This window comes from Gallinula chloropus (assembly GCF_964237585.1).
Source record: "Gallinula chloropus genome assembly, chromosome: 23".
In the NCBI taxonomy this organism is placed as follows: Eukaryota; Metazoa; Chordata; class Aves; order Gruiformes; family Rallidae; genus Gallinula; species Gallinula chloropus.
In genome coordinates, this window is record NC_140108.1 from 1657898 (window position 1) to 1681905 (window position 24008).

At 48.4% G+C, this 24008-nt stretch overlaps 1 protein-coding gene across 1 annotated transcript in view; it reads left to right on the forward strand.

The window, feature by feature from the left end:
* The window catches only part of CASZ1 (castor zinc finger 1), a gene marked incomplete at its 5' end in the record, with an annotated part of 93097 nt that overhangs the window by 59135 nt on the left and 9954 nt on the right, over positions 1 to 24008 (forward strand). Inside the window, 11 exons of the mRNA XM_084274800.1 lie at positions 1153 to 1243; positions 3314 to 3478; positions 6883 to 7055; positions 7791 to 8659; positions 10627 to 10768; positions 11932 to 11995; positions 14718 to 14878; positions 18173 to 18295; positions 19594 to 19929; positions 21617 to 21815; positions 22304 to 22475. Of these exons, the coding sequence (XP_084130926.1) occupies positions 1153 to 1243; positions 3314 to 3478; positions 6883 to 7055; positions 7791 to 8659; positions 10627 to 10768; positions 11932 to 11995; positions 14718 to 14878; positions 18173 to 18295; positions 19594 to 19929; positions 21617 to 21815; positions 22304 to 22475 (2495 nt within the window). The remainder of the gene's footprint in view (positions 1 to 1152; positions 1244 to 3313; positions 3479 to 6882; positions 7056 to 7790; positions 8660 to 10626; positions 10769 to 11931; positions 11996 to 14717; positions 14879 to 18172; positions 18296 to 19593; positions 19930 to 21616; positions 21816 to 22303; positions 22476 to 24008) is intronic.

Sequence of the window (24008 nt, forward strand, 5' to 3'; positions counted from 1 at the left end):
AATGGGCAGCCCCTTCTCAGTGTCTGTGGGGACAGGACAAGGGGCAGTGGCTGCAAGTTGGAGCAGAGGAAGTTCCACAGCAACCTGGGGAAGAACTTTTCCCCAGTGAGGGTGAGGGAGCCCTGGGACAGGCTGCCCAGGGGGTGTGGAGTCTCCATCTCTGGAGAGATTCCAGCCCCGTCTGGACGCCGCCCTGTGCAATATGAGCTGGGGAACTGCTTTGGCAGGGGGTTGGACCCCATGAGCTCTCCAGGTCCCTTCCAAGCCCTGGGATTCTGTGAGTCTATGATTCTCTTTTGTTGGCTGCTGCTTCTGCCCTGCCTCTGATTGCACTCAAAGGCAGGCTGAAACCCCTGTTCTGCATTGCACTGGTTTGTGTTGTGAGCAAATACTGGATCCACGTGGAAAATAACCATTAGCAGGGCTGCTGTCCCTGGAAGAGGATGTGCAAACAGGATCGAGGTGGTCTGCCTGCACCTCTTCGTTCTGTTCTTGTTGATCCATCTCACCTATCTTCCCACTGATCTGTCCATCTTACTGAAAGTTCCTTTATAATCTTGCCATGATCATCTTCTATCTGTGTGGCTTACCATCTAATCTACTGCTTTACAGCCTTCTCTGTAGTATGACGCCATGCTGTGATTAAAAAAAAGTCTTAAGACATAACTGAGCTTTTCTGAGGTTCTGCTAAGTGGGTGTACACCTAAAGTTTATAATCTGTATTTGACCCATGTTTATTTGTCTCCTCCTGGCGTGGGAGATTTCTGAAACTCACTCCTGTGGTATCTAAACTCACTCATGAGAATTTTAGAATGGTGTGATACTTAATTCAAGGAACCCTCCTTTCTTCCTCTTCCCCAAGTAAGTAGCTGAGAGAATGGAGATGAATTTCAAAGTGCAAGACAAATTAGGGAAGTACAAGACCTGGATGATCCTGCTCAAGGAGCACCTTTAAATAGTGACAGATATAAAAAGGAAGGTGGGAGGGTCACCACCCTTGGAGGGGAGAAGGGAGCTGAGGTTTAATGCCATAAATGTGTGGGATGAAAGCAGGAATGGGACTTACTTTATTTGTACACTGCTGGTAGGCACTGCTGCCAGGGCACTGTTTCATTCTCTCCCCTTCTTTCCTCTGTCCTCTCACGTTTGCAGGTTCTCTGGCAGTCAGCACTGTGGACACATACACTGTGCATACCAGTATCGAGAACATTACCACTGCCTTGACCCAGAGTGCAACTACCAGGTAAAAGGATGCTAAAAACTTACCAGCACAGCTCCCTCAATGGGAAGGGGTGCAGCCTGGGGGAGATGGGTGTCCTCTGGTGCTTTCAGCCCTACGCATGTGCATAGTTCTTCACTTCCCTGCTCTGAAAGAGGCCAGGGTATACTTTGAATCCACTAGAATCCTATTTTGTTCCCATTTAACCCAATCTAATACCATTTAACCAAATCCAGACCGCTCAAACAAAGAGCAGAATGTAGATCAGCTCAAATCAGTGGGAACTACTTCAGATTTACATCAGTGAAACCAAGAGAATAAATGCTGCTGTGTTACTAATTGTGCCTGAAAGTAGGGAATGCCGAGCTGGTAGTCTGGCTCAGGCCCTCCTGCTGCCTGAGTGACATTGTACCAGCAGTATGTGCAACAAAACACCCAATAAGACCAGCAGCAGCCTGGGATTTGCAGGGAAAGTGTGGGGGCAGGAGCATGTGCAATGCTGTAATTACTGGGAGCACTGCCAGGGTAGGGACGTCAAGCCAGCCCAGTCACGTGCTGTGTTTGTTTACCCTCTTCCCCAGGCTGGGAGGTTGACACTGCCATTTCTGTGGTCAGGCTGCATGTGTGTTAAGTGGAATCCCAGAGTTTGTGCATCAGACACAGCTTCAGCTCTGCCCCAGGAGACCTTTGGGTCTCGAAGGAATGAGCCTGACCACAGCAGAGGAAGTGGAGCTGGATCTGCCAAGCTTGCCTGTGGGTTTCTATTGATCAGAGGAGAGTTTGCCTCCAGGATGCTTGTAGTGGTCCTCCTAGCCCAGCCTTTGGCAATGGAGATGAGCCTGTCCCAACTGTGACACGGATAGCTCTGCACCAGAAAGAGAGAAGCACAAAGGATGGAAAGACAGAAAAACCTATTATGATGATTGGCCTCATGATTATTTCCTAAGGAGTCTGGAAGCTGCTTGCAAAGGAGCTGTCTGGTCTCGCAGGGAATAAGGATTTAGGCTGCTTTTTAAAATGCAAATTATTTTATGGCTGAGATATATTTTAGAATAAGTAACGCTCTGTAATAAGTGGGCACAAATTAACGATGATTGGCAATAGCAATCCTGTATGTACACCCAGGGAAATCATACCTCCAGCCTCCAAGGGATCCCCGTTGAAATCTATATCCATATATTCCCATGCCAATACCAGCAAGATTGATCAGGATTGATATTATAGGAGGAAAGAGTGGGAGCGATGATCATTTGTTTCCTATGAAGGAGACTGGAAAAGTTGTTAAACATTAGAATACAGGCCTTTTCAATTACTCCTCAAAATAAATGGCTATTGATTTCTTTTTTAAAAAAATTAGATTTACTTTCCCACCTTCACTGTTAAATATTGATGTCTGTGGGAAATAGAAATGAAAAGCCTCATTTTAAAGGCACTTAGCCTGCTCTGACAGTGGGGTACCCCTTCATTACTTCAAGCAGGTAAGAGGATGAAAAGGATATTCTGGTCGTACAGATTCAGCTCTGAGCTCTTTTTTCTGTGACTGGAAAGAAGTTCAGTGTCCCTGTTGCTCTGATACAGCCATCCTACCTCATAGGGGAGGCAGAAGATTCTCAATGAGGAAGATACTGCAGAAGAGCAGAGTGTTTTTCCCAATTTCTAGTCTGACATGAATGTGGCAGCCAGTGTCTTTGCTAACCACTACAGTGAGTGATTTGGAAGCTTGGATTACTCTCTTGTAGGCTGTTTAGTTCACTGGTTTGCTTTCTAACTATAGCAGTTCTTCAGATAGTAGCAGCTAAAATTATGTTAGAAGAATTGCAGTCGTAAAGCTGCAGGGAGCATATTCTGGACATCACCCCAGTGTCATGTTTACTCAACAACTTTTCATGTGTGTATACTTTCCCTTTACCAAGAAGATCCATGCACACAATTCCTCTTTAATCTCACTCTCTTGGGGTGATTACTGCTGAGCTTTAAACTCCCTGTACCATAAGTTTATTAACAACAACAACAAACACCCCCCCCTCCTGCCCCCAGGATTCCTCACCCACTCCCATCACGTGTGTCTCACTGTCTGTCTCTGTGTCTCTCCAGAGATTCACTAGTAAACAGGATGTGATTCGGCATTACAACATGCACAAGAAGCGGGATAACTCCCTCCAGCACGGCTTCATGCGCTTCAGCCCCCTGGATGACTGCAGCGTGTACTACCACGGCTGCCACCTGAATGGGAAAAGCACACACTACCACTGCATGCAGGTAACAGCTGGGCTGGGGACAGCTGCTGGCACAGGAGGCAAATGAAGAGCTGTGTTGTTTGAGCTGTGTCCTTTTTTCGGGGGGACTGAAAGGATTCTTGAGTTCAGGCAGCCCTGCAGGTCTTTGTTGGAGAGCAAGGGGCTGCTCTGAGGTAAAGCAGAGACAGAGGAGGTTATGAAGATGATGAAGGGCCTGGAGCATCTTCCCTGTGAGGAAAGGCTGAGTGAGCTGGGGCTGTTCAGCCTGGAGAAAAGAAGACTAAGGGGGGACCTGATTAATGTTTATCAATATCTGAAGGATGGGATGCAGGGGGAAATGGGCAGCCCCTTTTCAGTGTCTGTGGGGACAGGACAAGGGGCAATGGCTGCAAGTTGGAGCACAGGGAGTTCCACAGCAACATGGGGAAGAACTTTTCCCCAGTGAGGATGAGGGAGCCCTGGGACAGGCTGCCCAGGGGGTGTGGAGTCTCCATCTCTAGAGAAATTCCAGCCCCGTCTGGACGCCGCCCTGTGCAATATGAGCTGGGGAGCTGCTTTGGCAGGGGGTTGGACCCCATGAGCTCTCCAGGTCCCTTCCAACCCCTGGGATTCTGGGATTCTGTGATCTTAACCACCCCCAGCCTTTGATCGCTCCTCATACAGGAGGCTCTTCCCCATCCTTACTGCACTTGCCTTGCCAAGTGTTGGGAAGGGCAAAGGGAAGCACCATTCTCTGGTTTTAGAAGCCTTGTGCACACAGTGAGGCAAAGCAGCGCTCAGGGCTTTCTCACAGTCTTGGACATTCTCAAATAAGTTCCATTCTCTGAGATTCAGGGACTTCTCTGCAATGCCACTGCACTGCCTCTACCCAAATCTGATCCGTCACTCCCTCGAACTCAGACCTGTCTGTGACACATCTGCCCTTTAACACTGGGCTAATTTCCTCCATAATCAATTTCTAAAGTAATTAAACTTTAATGGCACTTAACACCCCTGGTTCTCCCATCTCCTTCACCAGTGGCACTGGAACTTACTTGGCTGTGGTGTGGGCTGGGTGCTTTGTGAAGATCCATCCAGGCTTCCACAGCAGCATATGCAGCTGCACAGATGTAACTGTGATGCTTTTACTGGTCGTAGCCAGGACACACCAGACTGTTTGGGTCTTACCCTGATGGCTCTTCACATTAGAGGGTTTGATGTGTACTCATTTCAATACAATCATAGCCTAAACCACTGCCAGGAGAAGGTCCTGGACTGGCAAACAGAACAGTCCTGCAGCCCTTGGGGGAAGGCTTTGCTGTTCTGAAACCTCTGTTCTCACTTCCTGCCCTACCCCAACAGTTTTAAGACCCCAGTTAAAGTCACAAGGCCCTCATCACATGCTTAAATGCTTTGCTGGGATAGACCTCAGCATATGTTTAACTTGGAGTCAGGTAAGCTTTCTGAAGTCAGTGGGGCTTAAGCACATACTTAAATGTTAGGCATGCACTCAAGTACTGTCCTGAATAGGGGTTGGTTTAAGCATGTGCTTACAGCATTTGTTAAATTGGGAACTTCATGTGACTTTCTCTTGAGGACATTTTCTGTTATGCTTCTATAATATTGATTGCTGGGTTTCTTCAATTGACCAGGATGGGCTTTGTTTAACACTGGTTTAGAGCAGGAGGAATGTTTCACAGCTTTAAGTCACCCTGAGTTTGAATAGAGACCCTCGTTTACACAACTATATATGGGTAATTCCAGCCTGTGCCCACTGTCTTCCAGTAAAATAATGCCCATGTAAGCAGTGTCTTACAGGAAAGGTGTCTGAATATAAACTCCCAATTAAAGAAAATACTGCTTAAATGGCAGAATTTGTGCCATCCATCTCATGGAGGGATTTTTTTTTCTTTATGTCCATAATTGGTGTGGATAAAATTCAGTTAGTTGTTTATATAAACTGACATTTTTTTAGGCTTTAGCACCAAGAGCTTCATTGCAAATTATTCCTAAGGAGGTTTTTGTTTAATTCTTTTTTTTAATGCCGTGCAGGGTCTGTTTTTTTTCAAGGTGTCAGTGCAGAGAGAGAGAGAGAGGCTCTTTTATATTGGAAATAGCTGGAGATCCTTTTCATTTTTTTTTTCCTGGGCATTTGTCATGGGTTTTGTTATTGCCTGTTTGAATCAACCTGGGCTGAACTAAGAGGTGGTGTTTTCGTTCTCTTCACTTCTGAGATGGTGCAGGCATTGGCACATGTTGTGCTGGAGGAGAAAAGGGAAAAAAAAAAAAGTCCTCCCTCAGCAGGGCTCAGGACGTTTTCAGATTCCAGGGTTTTTTTACTCAATATGGCAAAGTTGCCCTCTTTACCCAGAGGAAGGCAGGTTTTCAGCATTCCCTCCTCCTTACACCAATCCCATTCGCTGCCTGAGTTTCAGATTGTTGAAGTGGGAGCCTTGAACAGCGACGGGTGGGGGGGAAGTCACTGGGTTTGCTAAAATGGGCTGAACGTAGGGTTTGGGCTTTGCTAGAACCCAACTCGTGTGTTCCAAGCTCAAAAAACTGGCCTCATGTTGCACCACCCTGCCTCACCTCCCAGAGAAGAGGGAAATAGCTCATTCCCATTCAGTTTTGTGTCCAGTTCTGGGCTCCCTGGGATAAAAAAGACAGGGATCTCCTGCAGAGAGTCCAGAGGGGCTACGGGGATGATGAAGGGCCTGGTGCATCTCCCCTGTGAGGAAAGGCTGGGGCTGTTCAGCCTGGAGAAGAGAAGACTAAGGGGGGACCTGATTAATGTTTATCAATATCTGAAGGATGGGATGCAGGGGAAATGGGCAGCCCCTTTTCAGTGTCTGTGGGGACAGGACAAGGGGCAATGGCTGCAAGTTGGAGCACAGGAAGTTCCACAGCAACCTGGGGAAGAACTTTTCCCCAGTGAGGGTGAGGGAGCCCTGGGACAGGCTGCCCAGGGGGTGTGGAGTCTCCATCTCTGGAGAGATTCCAGCCCCGTCTGGATGCCGCCCTGTGCAATACGAGCTGGGGAGCTGCTTTGGCAGGGGGTTGGACCCCATGAGCTCTGGGGGTCCCTTCCAACCCCTGGGATTCTGGGATTCTGTGATGACAGCAAAAAACAATGGCATCTGTCAGTGCTCTTCTCTCCTGATGAGCAGGTACCCCAGTTCTGTAGCTCGTCATAGCAGACCCCTGCATTTTTCTCCTCCTTTTCTTACTGTTTCACGCCCAGAAACTTGGGTTTGGATTTTTTTTTTTCACAACTGCTCTTATCAGTTTTTAGATGAGGAATTACAGTGATGACTTCATCCTCCTAGGAGAGATACACAAATAGAACTATTAAATGTACGTGTGCTGCTCATGTGTTTATTAGTGCTGGTAAGAATGGTAGGCTGTTAAAATGCTGTGCTGATGACTCCCTGTTTTGGCCTGGGGTAGGTGGGTTGTAACAAGGTCTACACAAGCACCTCTGACGTGATGACCCATGAGAACTTTCACAAGAAGAACACGCAGCTCATCAACGACGGGTTTCAGCGGTTCCGAGCCACGGAGGACTGTGGCACTGTGGAATGCCAGTTCTACGGGCAGAAAACCACTCACTTCCACTGCAGGTGAGGGCAGGAATCCTGCCTCAGTGTTGGGTGGTCTGTTTGCCTCCTTCTGCTGAATGATAAATTGGGGAGTACACAGAGGGGCTTGATTGTCCCTGCTGTGACCTTCTCAGGACTGCTCCTGAGAGAGCTTAGGCCCCAGGGCAGATGGATCTTTCCACAGGCCACTCTGGAGGCCTGAGTGGGTTCTCTGAGGTGATCTTAGGGAGGTGTACCCACTACAAAATACATCCTAGAGTCATTTGGGGAAGAGATCACAGGGCTATTCAGAGTTGGACTGAAGTAGGCCATTAATATACTGCTAATAGCGCTTCCATGCTGGAGTTCTCTCCAGCCAACAGTCAGCCAGCTCATCCCTTTCAGGGTCAGACTCTGCCTTTTGTGCACAAATGCTCTTCTATTGATTTCTCTTGTTCCCAGGGAGAGCAGGAAAGCACAGTCTGTACCTTAGGCCCCTTTAGCTCTTGTTTTGGGTGGAACTTGCCATGGTGGGTGCCTGCATCCCCATGTTATTGTGGCTGTTCCTCAGAGTGGAGAGAGCTTCCCAGCTCTCTCACATGGCAGCATTTTGGCTTGCCTTGGTGTCAGAGGTTAACCTGCATAAAGCTCCTCAACCCCTTCACAGCTAGGGCCATTGTCCCATGTTGGGCCTGATCCTTATCCCAGGTGACAGCAGTTGGGTTGTGTTCCTAGCCCACACAGCCAACAACCCTCTCCTCCTCAATGCCCTTGCAGGCGACCCGGGTGTACATTCACCTTCAAGAACAAGTGTGACATTGAGAAGCACAAGAGCTACCACATCAAAGATGATGCCTATGCCAAGGATGGCTTCAAGAAGTTCTACAAGTATGAGGAATGCAAGTATGAGGGCTGTGTCTACAGCAAGGCCACCAACCACTTCCACTGCATCAGGGCAGGCTGTGGCTTCACCTTCACCTCCACCAGCCAGATGACCTCCCATAAACGCAAACACGAGCGCCGGCACATCCGGAGCTCAGGAGTGCTGGGTCTGCCTGCCTCTCTCCTGGGGTCCAAGGATAATGAGCAAGAGGAGTCCAGTAATGATGACCTTATTGACTTCTCTGCTATGAGCTCGAAGAACTCCAGCCTGAGTGCCTCCCCCACCAGTCAACAGTCTTCCGTTTCTCTCATAGTCCCAGCTGCACCCTCCTCTGGTGCTGAGCTTGCTTCCTCACAGGCCAGCAAATCTGCCAACAGCATGACACCAGCCACCAAGATCTCTGGCCTGCTCTCCCAGGCTCTTCCCAGCAATATACCCTTGGCCCTGGCACTCTCCAACTCAGCACTTCCTGGAACAGCTGGATCCTTCTTCCCCATCATCCCCAGTCGGGTCTCTACACCACTTCCTGCCAGCTCAGCTAATCTGATGACTGCTGGTTCTTCTGGCACCAATCCAACATCATCTGCTACTACAGATTCCTCATCCCAGACCATTTCAGGATCTGGTGAGCCAGCAGCTACTTCTTCTCCAGCTCCAGCGGCATCTATAATGGAAAGGATCTCTGCTAGCAAGGGATTAATCTCTCCTATGATGGCCAGGCTGGCAGCAGCTGCACTCAAGCCCTCTGTAGCTCTTGAAGCAGGTGAGTCACCCTCATCAGTAGCGCTCATGGTGGGAGGAAGAGCGGTGCCTGATGACTTGGGAGAGGAGTGGATGAGAAGCCACCCAGTTGGCCATGGGACTGGAGGTGGGGAGGAGGTAGTAAAGGAACATAAATGGGAGACTAACTTTGGTCGAGTCCCGTTAACCCTTGAAGAGAGCAGTCTTGCGTGGCTTCCTGTGGAGCCTGGCTTCACCCACGAGGCCAGAGGAATGGAGTAGGCAAGATCTACCAGAGGGAGAGTGCTGCCAGGTGTGTTACCTAGCTTGCTGTAGGCTGAAAAGATGGAGGCACTGTGCTCAAAATGGATACTGAGAAAAGGCTTGGCCAATAGTTGGAGGCCTCGCAGCAGCCTAAGGCCTCCACCACAGACTGTGTGGAGCTTTGGCTGGGCCCAGTGGTGGTGGTCCTGTAGCTCATTGCCAGTTGTTCTTCTCATCTGAGGAACTGGTTCGGTGCTCCAGCTCTGCTGTCCCAGCTGGGGGTTTGGAGATAGTGTTGGTACAGGCCACAAAATGGACCTTCCTCCTGTTTGGTCTTGCAAGCTGTGCTTCTCCCAGAGCTGCGAGGGGCAGCAGCACTGCGAGAGGGGTGAGAGATGGGAATGAGAAGTCCCCTGGGCAGCCCAGAGGTCTTCCTGCTCCCACCTAGACCTGGGGCAGGCTGCCTCTGCCCAGCCCTGCCTGCAGGGATACAGGGCTGCCTCCAGAGCACAGGGTACCTCCACCACCTCCGTGGGCAGCTCCTGGTGAGCAGTGGAGGGTCCTGGAGGGAAGGCTGTGCCTGGTAGCACCCCATGGCAATGGGGCTGCCCCACAGCCTCCTTCCCTAGGGAGGGGGAAGGCTGGGGAGCCTGGGCCCCATGGCCACGTCCGTGCTGTCCACGTTCCCTTCTACTCAAGAGCGAACGAGGGAGTAGGACGAAGTGATCTGATTAAAGAGGGAGGGGAACTTTCACATACTTTTAAAATTATTATTTGAAAAATTGTTTCCTAAAGCAGAGAAAGGTCATTGAGGGAACTATTTTCCTTTATTTTTTAATAAAATGCCACTTGCTGTCTGAGAAGCAGCTCGCCGTCAGCTGTACTGCCGGAGGGTAAATTAATATTTTAGTCACTTGGGGATTGTGGAAAAAAGCTCAGCAGACATGTTCCTGTCAGCAACTTTTTTTCCCTCCTTTTTTCTTCCCTGTTCTTCCTAATTTTTTTTTCTTTCATTTGCTTTCCCTTTTTCCTCTTCTTTTTCTTTTTCTTTTTCCTTTAATTTTTTCCCCTTCCTTTAAAAGGAATTTTTCATTCACAAACTCAGCACTAAAACTTCCCCCCCCAAAAAAAAGAGAAGAATGATCCCCCCCTTTTTCTGTGGGGAGAGGATGGTGGTGGCAAGAGGTGGCGGGGTTTGAACCGATCCCATTGGCTGTCACCTTCGATAGCCCCGATGGGGGCAGATGCTCCTGCTGGGCACGCGCAGTGGCGGGCCAGCGCTGTCGCTACGGCAACGCTGGGATTGGGGACGAGCAAGGGGGCTTGACTAGCAGTCGAAAGCTGCCACATTGCCTCAGCATTAACAGAGTCTTTAATAAACGCTTAAGAGGCAGCCCCGCAAATTAGTTATGACAGTTGGTGGAGGGAATCAGGTCTCCCCCACGCTCCTTCCGCCCTTCTCCTTTAAAGGGCCCACAGCCTGGACAACTTTGACATAATTTTGCAATAATTATCACTTGAAGAATTTCCACGCCGGAGTGGACGTCAGAACCCATCATGTCAGCTTGGCAATAAACGCTGACCAGCAATCCCAGCACTTCCCTCCCCCCACACTTCCCTCTGCTTTTCCCATCTCTGAGCTATTGCTGGTGGTTGAACTTACCCATTTGCCACCGTAACCTCATTTTAGACCTATATTTTTTCATTCACTTTTTGCATTCAATTTCTGTGCCTTTTCTCGAGCAGGGAATGGACAACCAGCAGCTCCTGGACGGTTCAATCCAGTCCAGGTGAAGCAGGAGCCTGTGGAGGCCATAGGAGTGTCATCTGCCACTGGTCAGGACTCCTTGCAGGAGCACAGCTTGGACCTGAGCGTCAAGGATCATGGGTGAGAGAAGTGCCCAGGCAGGCACACTTAGCTCTTTCCAGAATCAAGCTCTGAGAAGTTTCTGTACCTGTAAGATGAGAGGACATTACATGGTGATGAAAGGCAATTTCCCAGGGGTTCAGTTGGATGCTCCGAAATTGGAGGCAGGGAAGATCCCTCTACTCCCCCTCATTAATATCTTCTCCAGGTGGTTTGTTTCAGGCTCACAAGTGCCTAGTGACTCTTTGACATGAGCCTCACCTCTGAAAATCAAGCCACTGGCAAAGATCCTTCTTTCATGGAGACATTTCCTCCTGTTGTCCCCAAAGGCTTCTCCAGTGCCACACTTGAGCACGTTTTTGCCAGGAGCATTTGCACTGCTGTAACAGGGCCTTGGATTGGGTCTAAGAGGCTTCCAGAGAAATTAGACCCACAAAAGAGCCGGGTGTCAGGCTGACCCTGCGCTGGGTCTGGCATGTGCATGTCTCTGCCCTCATGCAGGTGTGAATGCACTATGGCAAAGCGTGGGTCCCGCTTGTTCCACATCTCTACTGAGAGTAGGGGATTGTCCTGTGTCTGGGGATTGTCCTGTGAGGAACAGCTGTAGAGGAACTGATACTGGGGATAAGAGACCCTGCTCCACTTTGACCTTTGTATACATTCCTTTCCATGCTTTATTTAAACAAGCCTCAGCCTGGGACCCCAGCACTGGTATTGCTGGTGCCTGTGGGTGCCTTTCACCATCCTTAGCTGTGGCCATAAGCATTGTTGCCTTGCCTTATCCTCTGATTGCCCAGAGGCCTGTGTCCCTGGCAGTCTGAGTCCTCCATCAGCATCCCCCTGGTTTTCTGACCTATTTTTGGAAGTTCTAACAGACTAAAACCCGGGGTGGGTTGTGAGTCAGCTAATAAAAGATGTGTGCTGGTGTGGACACTGTGGGAAGAGGTCTGGGCTGGTTAGTAGCTGAAGGAAGTAAATTCTGCAAACTTGGGGACCCTCTTTCTCTCCATCCTGACTATTGCATGTCAAAGAGTTCGGGCTGCCCCAAGGGAGGGTGGGCATCATTCTCTTCCTCCGGATGCAGCAGGTGAGGAGTGAGGCAGTTTGAAGGCAGAAGGATTAATCTCAGCGCTCACAGTCCCTGTGCACATCTTAACTAAACCCTGTTGGTTTGTGTGTTCCAGTAATGAATCAAATGGCCACACAGTCTCTGCAAATTCATCTCTTTTATCCTCGCTTATGAATAAGGTAAGAGCCATCCATCACACGCCCTTCATTCCCCCCACCAAGAGAAATTAAAGCTGTGATGGTGGGGAGGGGGTGTTGGGGGGGGGAAGAGCTGCGTTTGTTTTTTAATGTTTTGCCTCTAATAAGATGAGTTTGTACCATTTAAATTTTGAGACCATTTTTCATCGGGTATAATTTCAGAGCCACTGCTTACGAATTAATTTAATGAACTGGCTGAAGAAATATATTGCAGCCTCTGACACCTTTTTTTTTTCTTCTTATTTCATCCTTTCTAGACAGAGGAGGGCTCTGAATGATTTTTTTTTTTCCTTTTAATTTTATTTTTATTTTGTTATTTCCAGAACCTGGCAACTTCTCTCTGCCCTCTCTTTTTATACTCACTCATTTTGTTTATTTACTTTAAAACATTTTCGTTCCTTGGAAGAGGGGGGAGGAGAATCATTTGAAAGAGAAGAAAAAAAAATTCCAAGTTTTTGAGCCAAAATTCATCAATTTCTGTCTTTCTGGTGTGAGTAATGGTGTCCAGCAGAGCCCCCTCACCACGCTCTGTAATATTTATTTTAGATAATGCACCGTTTCTTTTTCTGTACTTTTTCCTTAAATTATACATCATCTCAAATATATATTTCCCTTTCACATGATAAATTCTACTGTACCGAGATTAATTTGCCTGTTGTATATACAACTGCAGTAGAGCTCAGGGCAGCCTTTGAGCCAGGCTTTAATATTCTACTGTGTGATAGGTTTTGCAGGCGGAACCCTTTGCCTTCCCCTTGGCTCTGGGCGTTATGTGCATCAAGGCCATATAACCCTCAAGAGAGGGCAAAGTGACTTTGCCTAGTAATCTCTTGCCTCCTTTCTCTCTTACTTCATCACTCTTTTTTTTCTCCCTGTTGTTTAATTTCTGGGTTTATCCTTATGCTGCTTTCCCTCCTCCCTTGGCTCTCTGTTACAGTGGGGTTCTGATGGACCCTTTCAAACTTCATTTCTTATTCATTCCTGTCTATTGTCCTTTCGGTGATTCCAGAGATACAGCCCTTTCTCTAGTGAGTAAATCTCTTCAGTAAGTCTGCTGCCCGAGGTCCCAAGTCACTCTGAAGGCCCCAGCTCGGGGAAAACCCCGTTTCAATAGACACCTCACTTGAAAATCTCTGGGAGGATATGAGATTTAAGCATCTGCTTAGAAATAAGCATTTGTTTGCGTGCAGCCCTGCTTAAGAGTCTTTATGTTGTGCAGAATAAGTGCAGCACAGGTACAAAATACGAGTTCTTCAGGTTTGTTCCCTTTTTAAAGAAGGAATGGGATTAACCAGTGACACAAACCAGCAGAGACCAGAGCCTCTGATGTGCAGGAGCCTATTCCACAGCTGAGGGTTGCAGCATCAAGCTCAGCGTGCTCAGGAACACATCATGCTTGCTTCTTCCTCTTGCTGCACACAATTCCTGGTCGTGGAGGAATCCTTCATTATTTGTCTTGGAAAAAAAGAACCTTTGAGAGGAACCCAACACCCAGCAAACACCGATGGAAAGAGACGACCTGAATTTCTGACTCCATAAAGAGCTGCAGTCTCCACACAGCAGCAGGGGCTTTACCTTCAGGGGGCATTAAGAGAGCCTCAGATAGCCAGGGTTCCTGTAGCGTATTGCAGTTTATTTAGGGGGGCTGTCAGGCTTAATTAACTGATATTTATAAAGGGCTTCAAGATCCTCGAGTGGGTGGAGTTTCTAATGCAAGCATTGGGCCCGATCCTGCAGTTTATTCATGGTGTGGATTTCACTGGTGTTACTGGGCTCCTGCAGGGTGTCCCTGCCCAGGGGGTTGGGAGTAGAGGATCTTTAAGGTCCCTTCCAACCCAAACCAGTCTGGGATTCTATACTGAGGGTGACTGAGAGCTCAACAGAGCAAGAGATGGTCTGGGAAATTGTGCATTTATTCTGAAATAAAACTTTCTCTCTAAGCACTTGAGTAACTTCTTTTTTTCTGTCCTGCACATCACACACCTGGACCTCTAAACCTTCTCTCTGTAGAATCTCTTTGAAGCCTTTCATACAAAGCCAGTTGTGAGTCCAACTCCTGCTATGTCCATTTAGCACAGAACGTGGCATCATTTCTTTATTGAAGTGAGTTGGAATTTTCCAGGAAAATAGGCAGAGCTGGAATTTTTCCCCAGTTAAAAGGAGATTTCACCCCTTGCACCCCCAAACAGACCTGATAATTCACTTCAAAGGAGGAGGCATCCTTGATGATGCTAAATAAACTAGAGCTTACCTGTTCTAGCACCAGCTCTGTACTACAAGACCAGCATGTTTTGGCAGGGGGGTTGGACCCAATGAACTCTCGAGATCCCTTCCAACCCCTGTGATTCTGTGATGTTGTAGACACTGTGTAGGGTTATTAATGTTAAACTGCACACCTTTTCCATGCTCAAGGTATGTCTCTCTTCACCCATGTATAAAGTAGACATGAGGCATCATTGCTTTACACCAGAGCCATGAATATTCGATGGCACCCGAGTCCTTTGTGATGGATGGGTGGAGGGAGTGAAAAGTGAGGTGCTGTTAAGCTTTGCTGATGTGTTTGGGGCAGCCTGTGCAGACTTCTTGTCTTCTGTCCCAACCTTTGAAGACCCAGCTTTCCACGGGACAATCCTGAGGGTTTCCAGCCTGGCAGTGTCCACGGCCGCGTGCTGGGCTTGATGCAGTGTCTGTGTTCTTGTTCCAGATGTCCAAGAGCAGTGGCAGCCTTGGCAACCTGCTGAACATTAAGACAGAAGGAGATGGCAGCCAGGCTGGGGCTGGAGAGTCAACACAGTACTTGGGCAAGGCAGTGAAGGCACTTGTCCAGGAGAAGCTCTCTGAGCCATGGAAGATGTACCTGCGCCGGTAAGGAGCATGAAACTGGGAATAGAGAAAGGGAAAATAAGTGTCTGGCTCATTAGCTCACACTGGAATGCAGAGTTCTTGTGGATATAAAGGCCTAATTCTGTGATATGCTGATCACCACCTGGATTGCATTTGGTGCTCAGTCCCACCTGGCTGCAGGAGGTTTTAGTGTCCTGTCCACACAGGATTACTTTAAAGGATCTCAAAAGCCAGCTCCAAGCTGTTAGCCTGGGCTCCACCTTGGGCTGCCCTTTCTCTCTGTATATCCAGGGGATGCACTGCAGCTTGCTCTCAGCACTGACCTTCTGCCAGACCGTGGTCCTTACACACACCCCACAGCAGCTTTAAAGTGCTGCCCGTGGCGTCTCCCCTGATCATCGAGTGGGGCACTGACACAAAGCAAGGAGTGGAAGGGCTATGGGAACTGGGATGGTTTCTGCTGGTTTTGTTGTCGACAAGGAGGCTTGAAAGGAAAATGGAACAGATACAAGCCTCACCCACACAGCCACACGCACATACATGCCCAGGCAGACACAGGCTTTGAGAGCAGGCAGATACACCCAGGCAGGCACACAGGGGCTTGGGGCTGAGACAGATAGTTGCCTATAGATGCCTGTGGACACTTTGTAAATCACAGACTTCAATAAAAAAGACCAGAAAGTCTTCTAGTCCCTCTGCCCTGGCCAGCATGAGATCCTTCCCTGCAGACCATTTGCATTTTGTCCAGCCCTGTTTTAATCCTGCCGAGCAGGGAGGCAGTTTGCTCCTCTCTGGGAGCATTATTCCACCACCTAATAGGTTTCACTGTCACAGTTTGTTTGGTGGTGTGCTGTCTGAATTTCCCTTTTTGTAATTTTGTTGCAGTTCTCCTGGTTATATCCCCTTGAACCACAGCAGATAATTCCTCTCTGCAATTGGAGTTCACCCCCTTCAGATAGTCACAGACTTTTAGCATGCCATTTAACCAAGCTTATTTATTTCCTTTAATCTGACTTTGTAAATTAGTCCCTTCAAGCCTGCCGACCGCCGTGCCGTGCTGCTGCTCTCCCTGCTCCCTGGCTGGGTGCAGAGCTGGGCTGCTGCTCCTGTATCTCACTCCACCAGACAGAAGGAGCTTCCTGCCCCTGTCTATGCAGCTCACAGTTGTGCTGCCTTCTTTGCCTCTATACAGCAGAACGTGTGTGGATGGAGTTTCACCATCCATTGTTCCACAGGGCTGCTTTTAATGGTGCTCTCGTGAGTCCCCGATGTATAAAAGTACACCCCTGCCCCCAGCTGTATTCCCTGTGTGTTCCCAGATTGGATTCCTGTATCCTGAACCTTCTCCCTTGTCTCACACGGTGCCTCTCTGCTATTTTTCTTCCCTTGCACTGGTGTTGCCAACTCCTCCCAGTTCAGTATCTTCCGTGAATTTCATTAACACACTGTTTACTCCTTCTCCTAGATTACTAATGAAGATGTTAAATAAGCTCAGACCTAACCAAAGTCATCCTCACAGCATTCACAAGATCCCTCCTCCCAGCTCGATGTGTTGCTGTTTGTCATTAGCTTTTGTTTACGGTCCTTCAGCCAGTTTTCAATCCATGAGGTAGCACTCACATCCAGGCCAATTTGAATTAATTCTAAGCATATGCGAGACTGTATCAAAATGCTTTCCTAAAATCCAAATATATTGCAGCCCTTCATCCACTAATTTTGTAATTCTATCAAAAAAAGCAATTAAATTTGTCTAGCAAGATTTATTCTTTATAATCCTGATGCTGTTTATTGCTCATGGTTCCTTTATCCTCTAGATGTTTAATGATTTTCTCCTCCCTCTTAATATTTGTTCCATTACTTTACTGGAAGGAGAAGTTAAGACTGGTGGTATGATAATTGCCAAAGATCACTTGGTGGGGATTTTTTTTCCATGAAAGAATCAGTACCTAATATTTTTAATTTTTTTGCCTCCCCAAATATCCCAGAACCTCCAACTATGGCTTAAAAAATAGCAAATAGTAATGTAATCAGTTAGTTAATTTCCATTGCGCTTTAGGACATACATCATCCAGACTGGCTGATTTGTGCATATTTATATTTTCCAACCCACCCCTTTATCCTCTCCTCTAGAAGGGCTTCATTTGAACCCTGACTGGCTGCTTTGTCTGATTTTCCCCATCCAAAGCAGATTTTAGGAGGCCCACATTTTTGACTCACTGCCTCCCATCTTTATCACACCACCTTTCTAAGCACAACACCTCTTGTCCCTGATAAAACCACTCCTTTAGCTTCCAGTTACTGGGTCTCCTATCTCTTACTACACCTTCATCTTCCTTCCTCTCCTCCCTTGAAGCCCTGACTGACTGCATTGTGTTCTGCAGCCACCCACCTGCCTTCTCCAGCACCAGTTTTTGTCTTTTCCCTTTACTCTCAAATCGTGAAGTCCCTCCTGGGACTTTTCCTGCTTCTCCACTCCTCAGAGCAATCGTAGTTTGTTGTATCTTAATTACACAAGATCCCCCTGTTCAGTTTCAAATCCTTCCTGCTGGTGGGTTTTGACGTGATTTCTAGATTCCCTGTGATTCTGGAGTTCCCTAAAATCACGTGTATTTGGGCTGCTCTTATTTAGCCTGGAGAATCTCAGCACTGAAACCCTGCCTGGGTGGTTTTACCCTACTCCAGGCTGATGGGAGGTGTCTCTTACGTGATGGTTTTTGCTCTGGTTTGTGCAGCCCAGCATTGTTTCTTCAGGGACTGTGCTTTCTGGCTTGTAATTGCTGTTCAGGCAACACTTCATCTCTCCCCTCTTTGTAATACCCTGTTATTTCAAGGTGGGGGACGGGTGGATTCTGGATCCCTTGAACCATTGTTGTTTGTTTCCTTCCTTTTGCTACTCACAGGAGGTTGAAACAGAAATAAATGAGGAAAAAAGAGGACCTGTAATGATTCAACAGTGTCCTCATGGTCTGTCCCTTAATTCACTGCCTTCTGATCCCTCCTCAGAGCCTTGGCTCTGGCACACAGGCACTCAGGAACACTAAGGATTTTCATCTTCTATTTTGGAATAGTTCTGTGTTTGGTCCCACTAAGGTGAACGGGAGTTTCTCTGCCAAGTGCAATTGGAGAGGAATTAGGTTCTTGCTCCACATGCTCAGGTCTGTGTAACAGGCAGTGATCCAGCAGCAGTGCAGCAGGGACAGTGATGTTACAAAACTCAAGGGTAGTAGAGTTGAAAACTAAAGAAAATGTGACTGTTCCAACACGGCTTCTCTCCTGGGCCCTTGCATAAGATGCCTGCTTGTCTGCTTTGGCCAGGTTTGGTACCAAGGATTTCTGTGATGCACAGTGCGACTTTCTCCATAAGGTGCATTTCCATTGTGTGGTGGAGGAATGTGGTGCCCTCTTCAGCACCCTGGATGGAGCCATCAAGCACGCCAAGTAAGTAGGAGAGCGCGAGTCTTGGGAAACCTTGAGAAAACCCTACAACACACAGGAACCCTGCTGAGCAGGACCAGGGGCAGTCCTGAGGGCAGAGAACTGGGCATCCCCATGCTTCCTCTGCTCAGCTAAAATTGCAGTGGAACACTGTGTGCTCAGCTTGTACACAAGAGGTGTGTCTCACAGTGTTGGCAAGGCTGAGAGCTGAAAGTTGGTGGTTTTCCATAGCTTACTGGGCAGTGTGGTCCAGGAGACCCATATTTCTCACAGCACACAAACACCATACAAAGAAATAAGACAATAGGGGAGAAGGTGGATCCTGTAAACCCAAACACTGTCACAGGATACAGACTTTTTGTGGAGCAGGCAGCTGCCTGTTCCTGCAGTGTAGAGGCCATTCTGTTGTCTTGTCATGACAGATCTTTTCTAACAGGTTTTTCCCAAGCACTTAGTTTAGATGGTTTTTGTTTAAAGAGTTTCACATCATGTGAATAGGGTCTTGAAATGAAGCAGTCAAACTGTCCAACCTAAAGGCAACCTCCTCCTCACCTTCCCCTGCTCTTTAGTGGAAACTCTTGGTCATTTCACATCATTTTGGGAAGTAGCAGACAGCCCAAAGGTTGGTAGCCAGGCCTGCAGGCTAGATAAAACAGCCTGTATTACAGAGGCTCTACAGAACCCTCACTAGCTTGTGGGTGAAGCATGGATTTGAGATATGCTCCCACTGATCCAGTGAGGGGTCTAGCAAAGGAACGGTGGGATATTGGAATTATTCCCTGTTGCAGATTTCTACAGGGCAAAATCTGCTGTTCAGAACCAATATCCTTTTAAAGGCAGTGGAAGATCTGCCCGAGTAAGGAGTGAGCAAGGCTTCAGCACAGCTCATTCCAGGGGGGTTTAACCAGAAGGAGGTGTTGCAGATTTTAAGACAGGAAGGTCTGTTAGCAGTTGGTTTCTGGCATTGGAGATTTCCCAGTGGTTCATTACTACAAACTACTGGCCTCTCATAACAGCGATGGAGACCTGCCCTCACAGGCAGGTTGAGCTTACTGACTGCAGAGATTCTTCCTCCTCTCTGACTTCAACATGCTCCTGCACTTTTCTGTCTGCACCCCTCCAAATGTCTCTTCACAGCCTAGGAGGCCCCCTAAATCTTACCACAACGTCTGCAGAGCCCCTTCCAGGCTTCAACCTCATCTGATTTGTTTGCATGCTCCTGCAGCATTCTTGTTTGTGTTTAATGGAGTCACATGTGATGGGCAGGAATTCCTGGCTGAATCCCACTGTCTTTCTTGCAGTTTTCACTTCCGAACTGAGGGTGGAACTGTGAAAAGTAACTCTGAGTCTCCCTTCTCAACTACTACTGAGAATAAGGCTTCTCTGGCCCCTTCATCACCATCTGCTACTTCTGCCACCATGGCAAGTGCTCCTGCCCTCGACGTGCCCACTCCAAGTCCAGCTACTGTGCCCTCTGCTCCCACACTGCTAGCTTGGAAGCAGCTGGCTTCAACCATAGCCCAGATGCCTCAGATCCCAGCGTCAGTGCCTAACCTGGCAACTTCACCCTTGGCAACAACTTCCCTGGAGAATGCCAAGCCTCAGGTCAAACCCGGATTTCTCCAGTTCCAGGAGAAGTAAGTTGTAGATGCTGCCTACCTCTTTGTGTCCTCTCCAGCCTTGCCAGTCCCCTCTGTACTGTAGTGCTGTAGTAGTTAGAGCTGTAGTACTACATCTGAATTTGCCCACTGTGAGGCTACCTGTCTAGAAAGCATTCTGGGCTTTATCTCACAGAAAATCTACTCCTATAAAGTTTAGAAGATACCTTCAGTTATCCTAGGGAAAAAAAGGTTTTCTAGTACATCTGGGAGCACTTTTTGTATGAATTTTGAGGCAAAACAAACTTGCTAACATATCATGGAAGCATTTTTTGGTGCCTCCTAAGAGGTGTACAGAAATGTGGGTGGTGTTACAGCATTTTAACCCTGAAGGCTACAGAGGAATCATACAGAGGAATCATAGCACCTCCAAAGCTTTCAGCATGACACCTGCCTAGTCCATCTCCAAATCTTGCTGCAGGTCTGAGACTTGCTGTGAGTTTCTGTAGCTGAGCAAACAGCAGCAGGCAGCTAAGTGCCCAGTCCTGCAGAGCAGTGGTGTTGCCACACCAAAGTACACCGAGGTGAGAGTAGGTTTTACAGACTGTTGAAAGGAGAGCTTGCTGGATCTCTCCTGGCCTTGTCTCCAGGAAGCTCTGTGGCCCCCTCTGAGGAATGCTCCCTGTAATACAGCTGCTTTTTGGGTTTTTCCAGTGAAGAAAACCAGGGCTCAGATAGTGGAGGGGACACAAGTGTGTGGACTCTGCCTCACCAGGACTGGGTGTCTCAGCAGCCCAAGGGAGCGAGTCTGTCTCCCTTCAGATTTGTCAATGTTCTGCTGGCCTGGCTGAACTTCTGTATAACAGGTCTCCTCAACTTCTGTGCCTCTGGCTTTGTAGTGTTAGCTTGCAGAGTAATTCACACTGGAGGTGTCTGGCTGAAGGTAACATAACCTTCTTTTAAAACTTTAAAGAAGCTTCCCAGTGTGGCTGTGATGATAGTGTTGTTTCTGTTACACAGCAGAGGCACAGAAGTTAGGTAGGAGGACACGGGAGTCCAGAACCAGGTTGGGCATTGCAGCTTGGTTACACTGCTGGAGAATTGGTCCCTGGGTTGTATACTGGCAGTCATTCCTCCACTTTCAAAGCAGCTTATTAATGCCATTTCACATAGCTGAGTAGGTGTCACTGGGTACAGAGCTTGGGATCCAGGAGATGAGTGTTCAGCTACCTCCCGTCTGACCTCTGGTTATGCAGCCAGAAATCCATGGAATAGGGGGGCAAAGCACAAACCGTTCAGCTGATTGTGTCTGATCAGGGGAAGTCCTGGTGCCTTGCAGTGGGCATGGCCAAGAGTTTCATTTCAGTTACACAAAACTGAGATGGGAAAAACTACCTGAATCCATTGGGGTGTGTAAAGGCAGAAGGAGAGAAACAGCATCTACCTGGATCTTGAGGGAGCTCTCAGCATGCTTTTCAAAGACTCCAGAACCCACCATGCATTGCTGCCTTCTGGTAATCATCAGGAAAGTGCACTAGCTTGGTGGAATTGCAGTAGGTAGCGTTGCCAGCAGCAGTCTTACTAAAGAGGAAGGTGGCTATGGGAAGTCTGTAGGCCACGTTTGGAACAGAGGTTTCAGCTTGGGCTCCCCTCGAATTAAGTTTTGGCAAAGAAACAAATGTGTGAAGTGAGTGAAGGTGCTGATTGGGGTTTGGATGTGTTCCAGTGATCCCTGCCTGGCAACGGACTGCAAGTACGCCAACAAATTCCACTTCCACTGTCTCTTTGGGAACTGCAAGTATGTGTGCAAAACCTCTGGCAAAGCAGAATCCCACTGCCTGGACCACATCAACCCCAACAATAATCTGGTGAATGTGCGAGACCAGTTTGCTTACTACTCACTGCAGTGTCTCTGTCCCAACCAGGTAAGTGCAGGGCAGACATGGTGTTCCAGCCCCAGTAGGTGTGTGGGAGAGGAGCGGGAGGGAGCGGGCAGACTACCCAGCAGGAAGTGAGGCAGAGTGTTTCGTTCCTGGCCTATCTACAGAACCAGGGAGGGGGCTTAATTATGTCATCTAGCAAAATTGTTTCCATCAAACTGGCAAATCCCACGGGTTTTATGTTTCTTTGACCTGGGTGAAGCAGACAAGGCAACTCCAATGACCTAAGAAACGATGATGAATACCAGGGAAAGCCATGAGTTCAGTTTGGGGTATTTCAGCCTAGAACAGAGTACCTCATGGCAATCCAGGGAACAAGCTTGCATCCTGGCTCGTGGAGGATAAAATGGATGTGATCTGGAGCATCAGTGCAGGGCTGTCCCATCCCAGAGGGACAGCAGTAGTAGCAGGCACACAAGGATGCGTTTGTTTTCGATCTGCTTAAAGCAACCTGCCTGTTTGCCCCTCTCCAGCACTGTGAATTCAGGATGCGAGGGCATTACCACTGTCTCCGTCCTGGCTGCTACTTTGTGACAAACATCACCACCAAGCTGCCCTGGCACGTGAAGAAACACGAGAAGGCAGAGAGAAGGGCAGCCAACGGCTTCAAGTATTTCACCAAGCGAGAAGAATGTGGCAGACTAGGTGAGTTTCCTTCTCATTCCCCTGGCACCTTTCTCCTGTGGGCTGTCCCATGTCCAGGTGAAGAATGCCATCAGTTAGAGCCTGTGAGTTATGCCCAGGATCTGTTTGGTCATTAAATCACTAAGCAAGAAATGCAAGAAAGCAGAAAGCAGCCCCTGATCGGCCCAGGGAGAAGCGTGTCTTCCCAAATCAACCTGAGTTAAATGGATAGGAGCTGTAATGCAGAGGATTGCGTGTATTCCTCTGCAGATACAGCTCCCCCTTTGCTGTTCCTTTTTATCCAGTTCTCAAGGCCTTTTTGTTTGGTGGTTGTTTTTTTTTTTTTTACTTTGAAGTTGGTTGGGCCTACTGCTTGTCTTGGGTGGAGTTTAAGGGTGCTCTCAGCACAGGGGGAATGCCTGCTCTGATGGGTGCCCTGTGTCAGTGTCCCGTATGGAAGAAGCTGGGGCTTTGCCCGATCCCAGGCAGCTCTCACTGGTGTGACACATTGAAAGCCAAAGGATATGGAGAAGAGTTGTCAGCTACTGCCTTCTCCAAAACCATTCTCCACATCCACTTGTGAGCAGCAGGGAATACAGCTTGGTGTCGTTGTGGCAGCCTTCCCCTGAGCGTGGCCTGGGAAACACCCGGGATACAGCCCTACCTCAGTTGGGGCCTTGCCCACTGGCCAAAACTCCTAGCAGGGCTGCATTTCTATTAAATCTAAGTGCCTCTGGTGTAAAGCTGGTAAAACAAATGCATAACAGAGAGTAGAATGCATTCCCAGGGAGGTATCTAGACCTCAGATCCAGGGCTCTGAACTGGGAGGGGAGGATCCCTAAGGATAGCCCCATCTATCCTGAGCTGCCTGGGATTCACGTAGCCCTTGTGTTTTGGCTTGTCGGTATCACAGCCCCAGTCCTCCCTGTTGCTCCTGGTTGGAGCAAAGGCTGAAGCAAAGCAGGGTTCACAGTGACACTGCGGGTGCAGTCCTCACACATGGCAGGGAGGCAGCCACAAGAACCAGCCCCAAACTCTGCAGCTTTGAATACATACAGAATTTGTCCCCAAATGGTGGCTTGTTTGCAGTAACCAGGGCAATGAGTGTCAATACACCACCGCCAGTACTCACCTAGGTCTCATTTACACATGTCAGTGGATTCAGCAGTTGCTGTTATTTACTCAACTTTAGGTGTTTCAGGTGATAGCAGGGGCTAGACAAAGCAGGACAGTGATATATGACACCCAGCCCAAACGGATGCCCTGGCAACAGGCGAGCCTTCACCTGCCCTTTGCTGATACTGTTTCAGTCCCGCCAGCACTGTTTGTTCTCCATCCCAAAGAACAGCTCAGCCTGATGGGGCGAGGGGAAGGGGGGGGGTGGTGGCAGATGAGGTGGGGCTGTGGGGGAGTGCGATACCTAAACAAACATCATCTTGGCACGGACATAAAACGCTATCTGCGAGCTGAAGATGGGCTGGGTGATGCAGGAGGTGTTTGGCAGCGAGGCGTCTCCAGGCTGTGCTTGTGTCAGCAGTGTTAATTTTTGGGAGC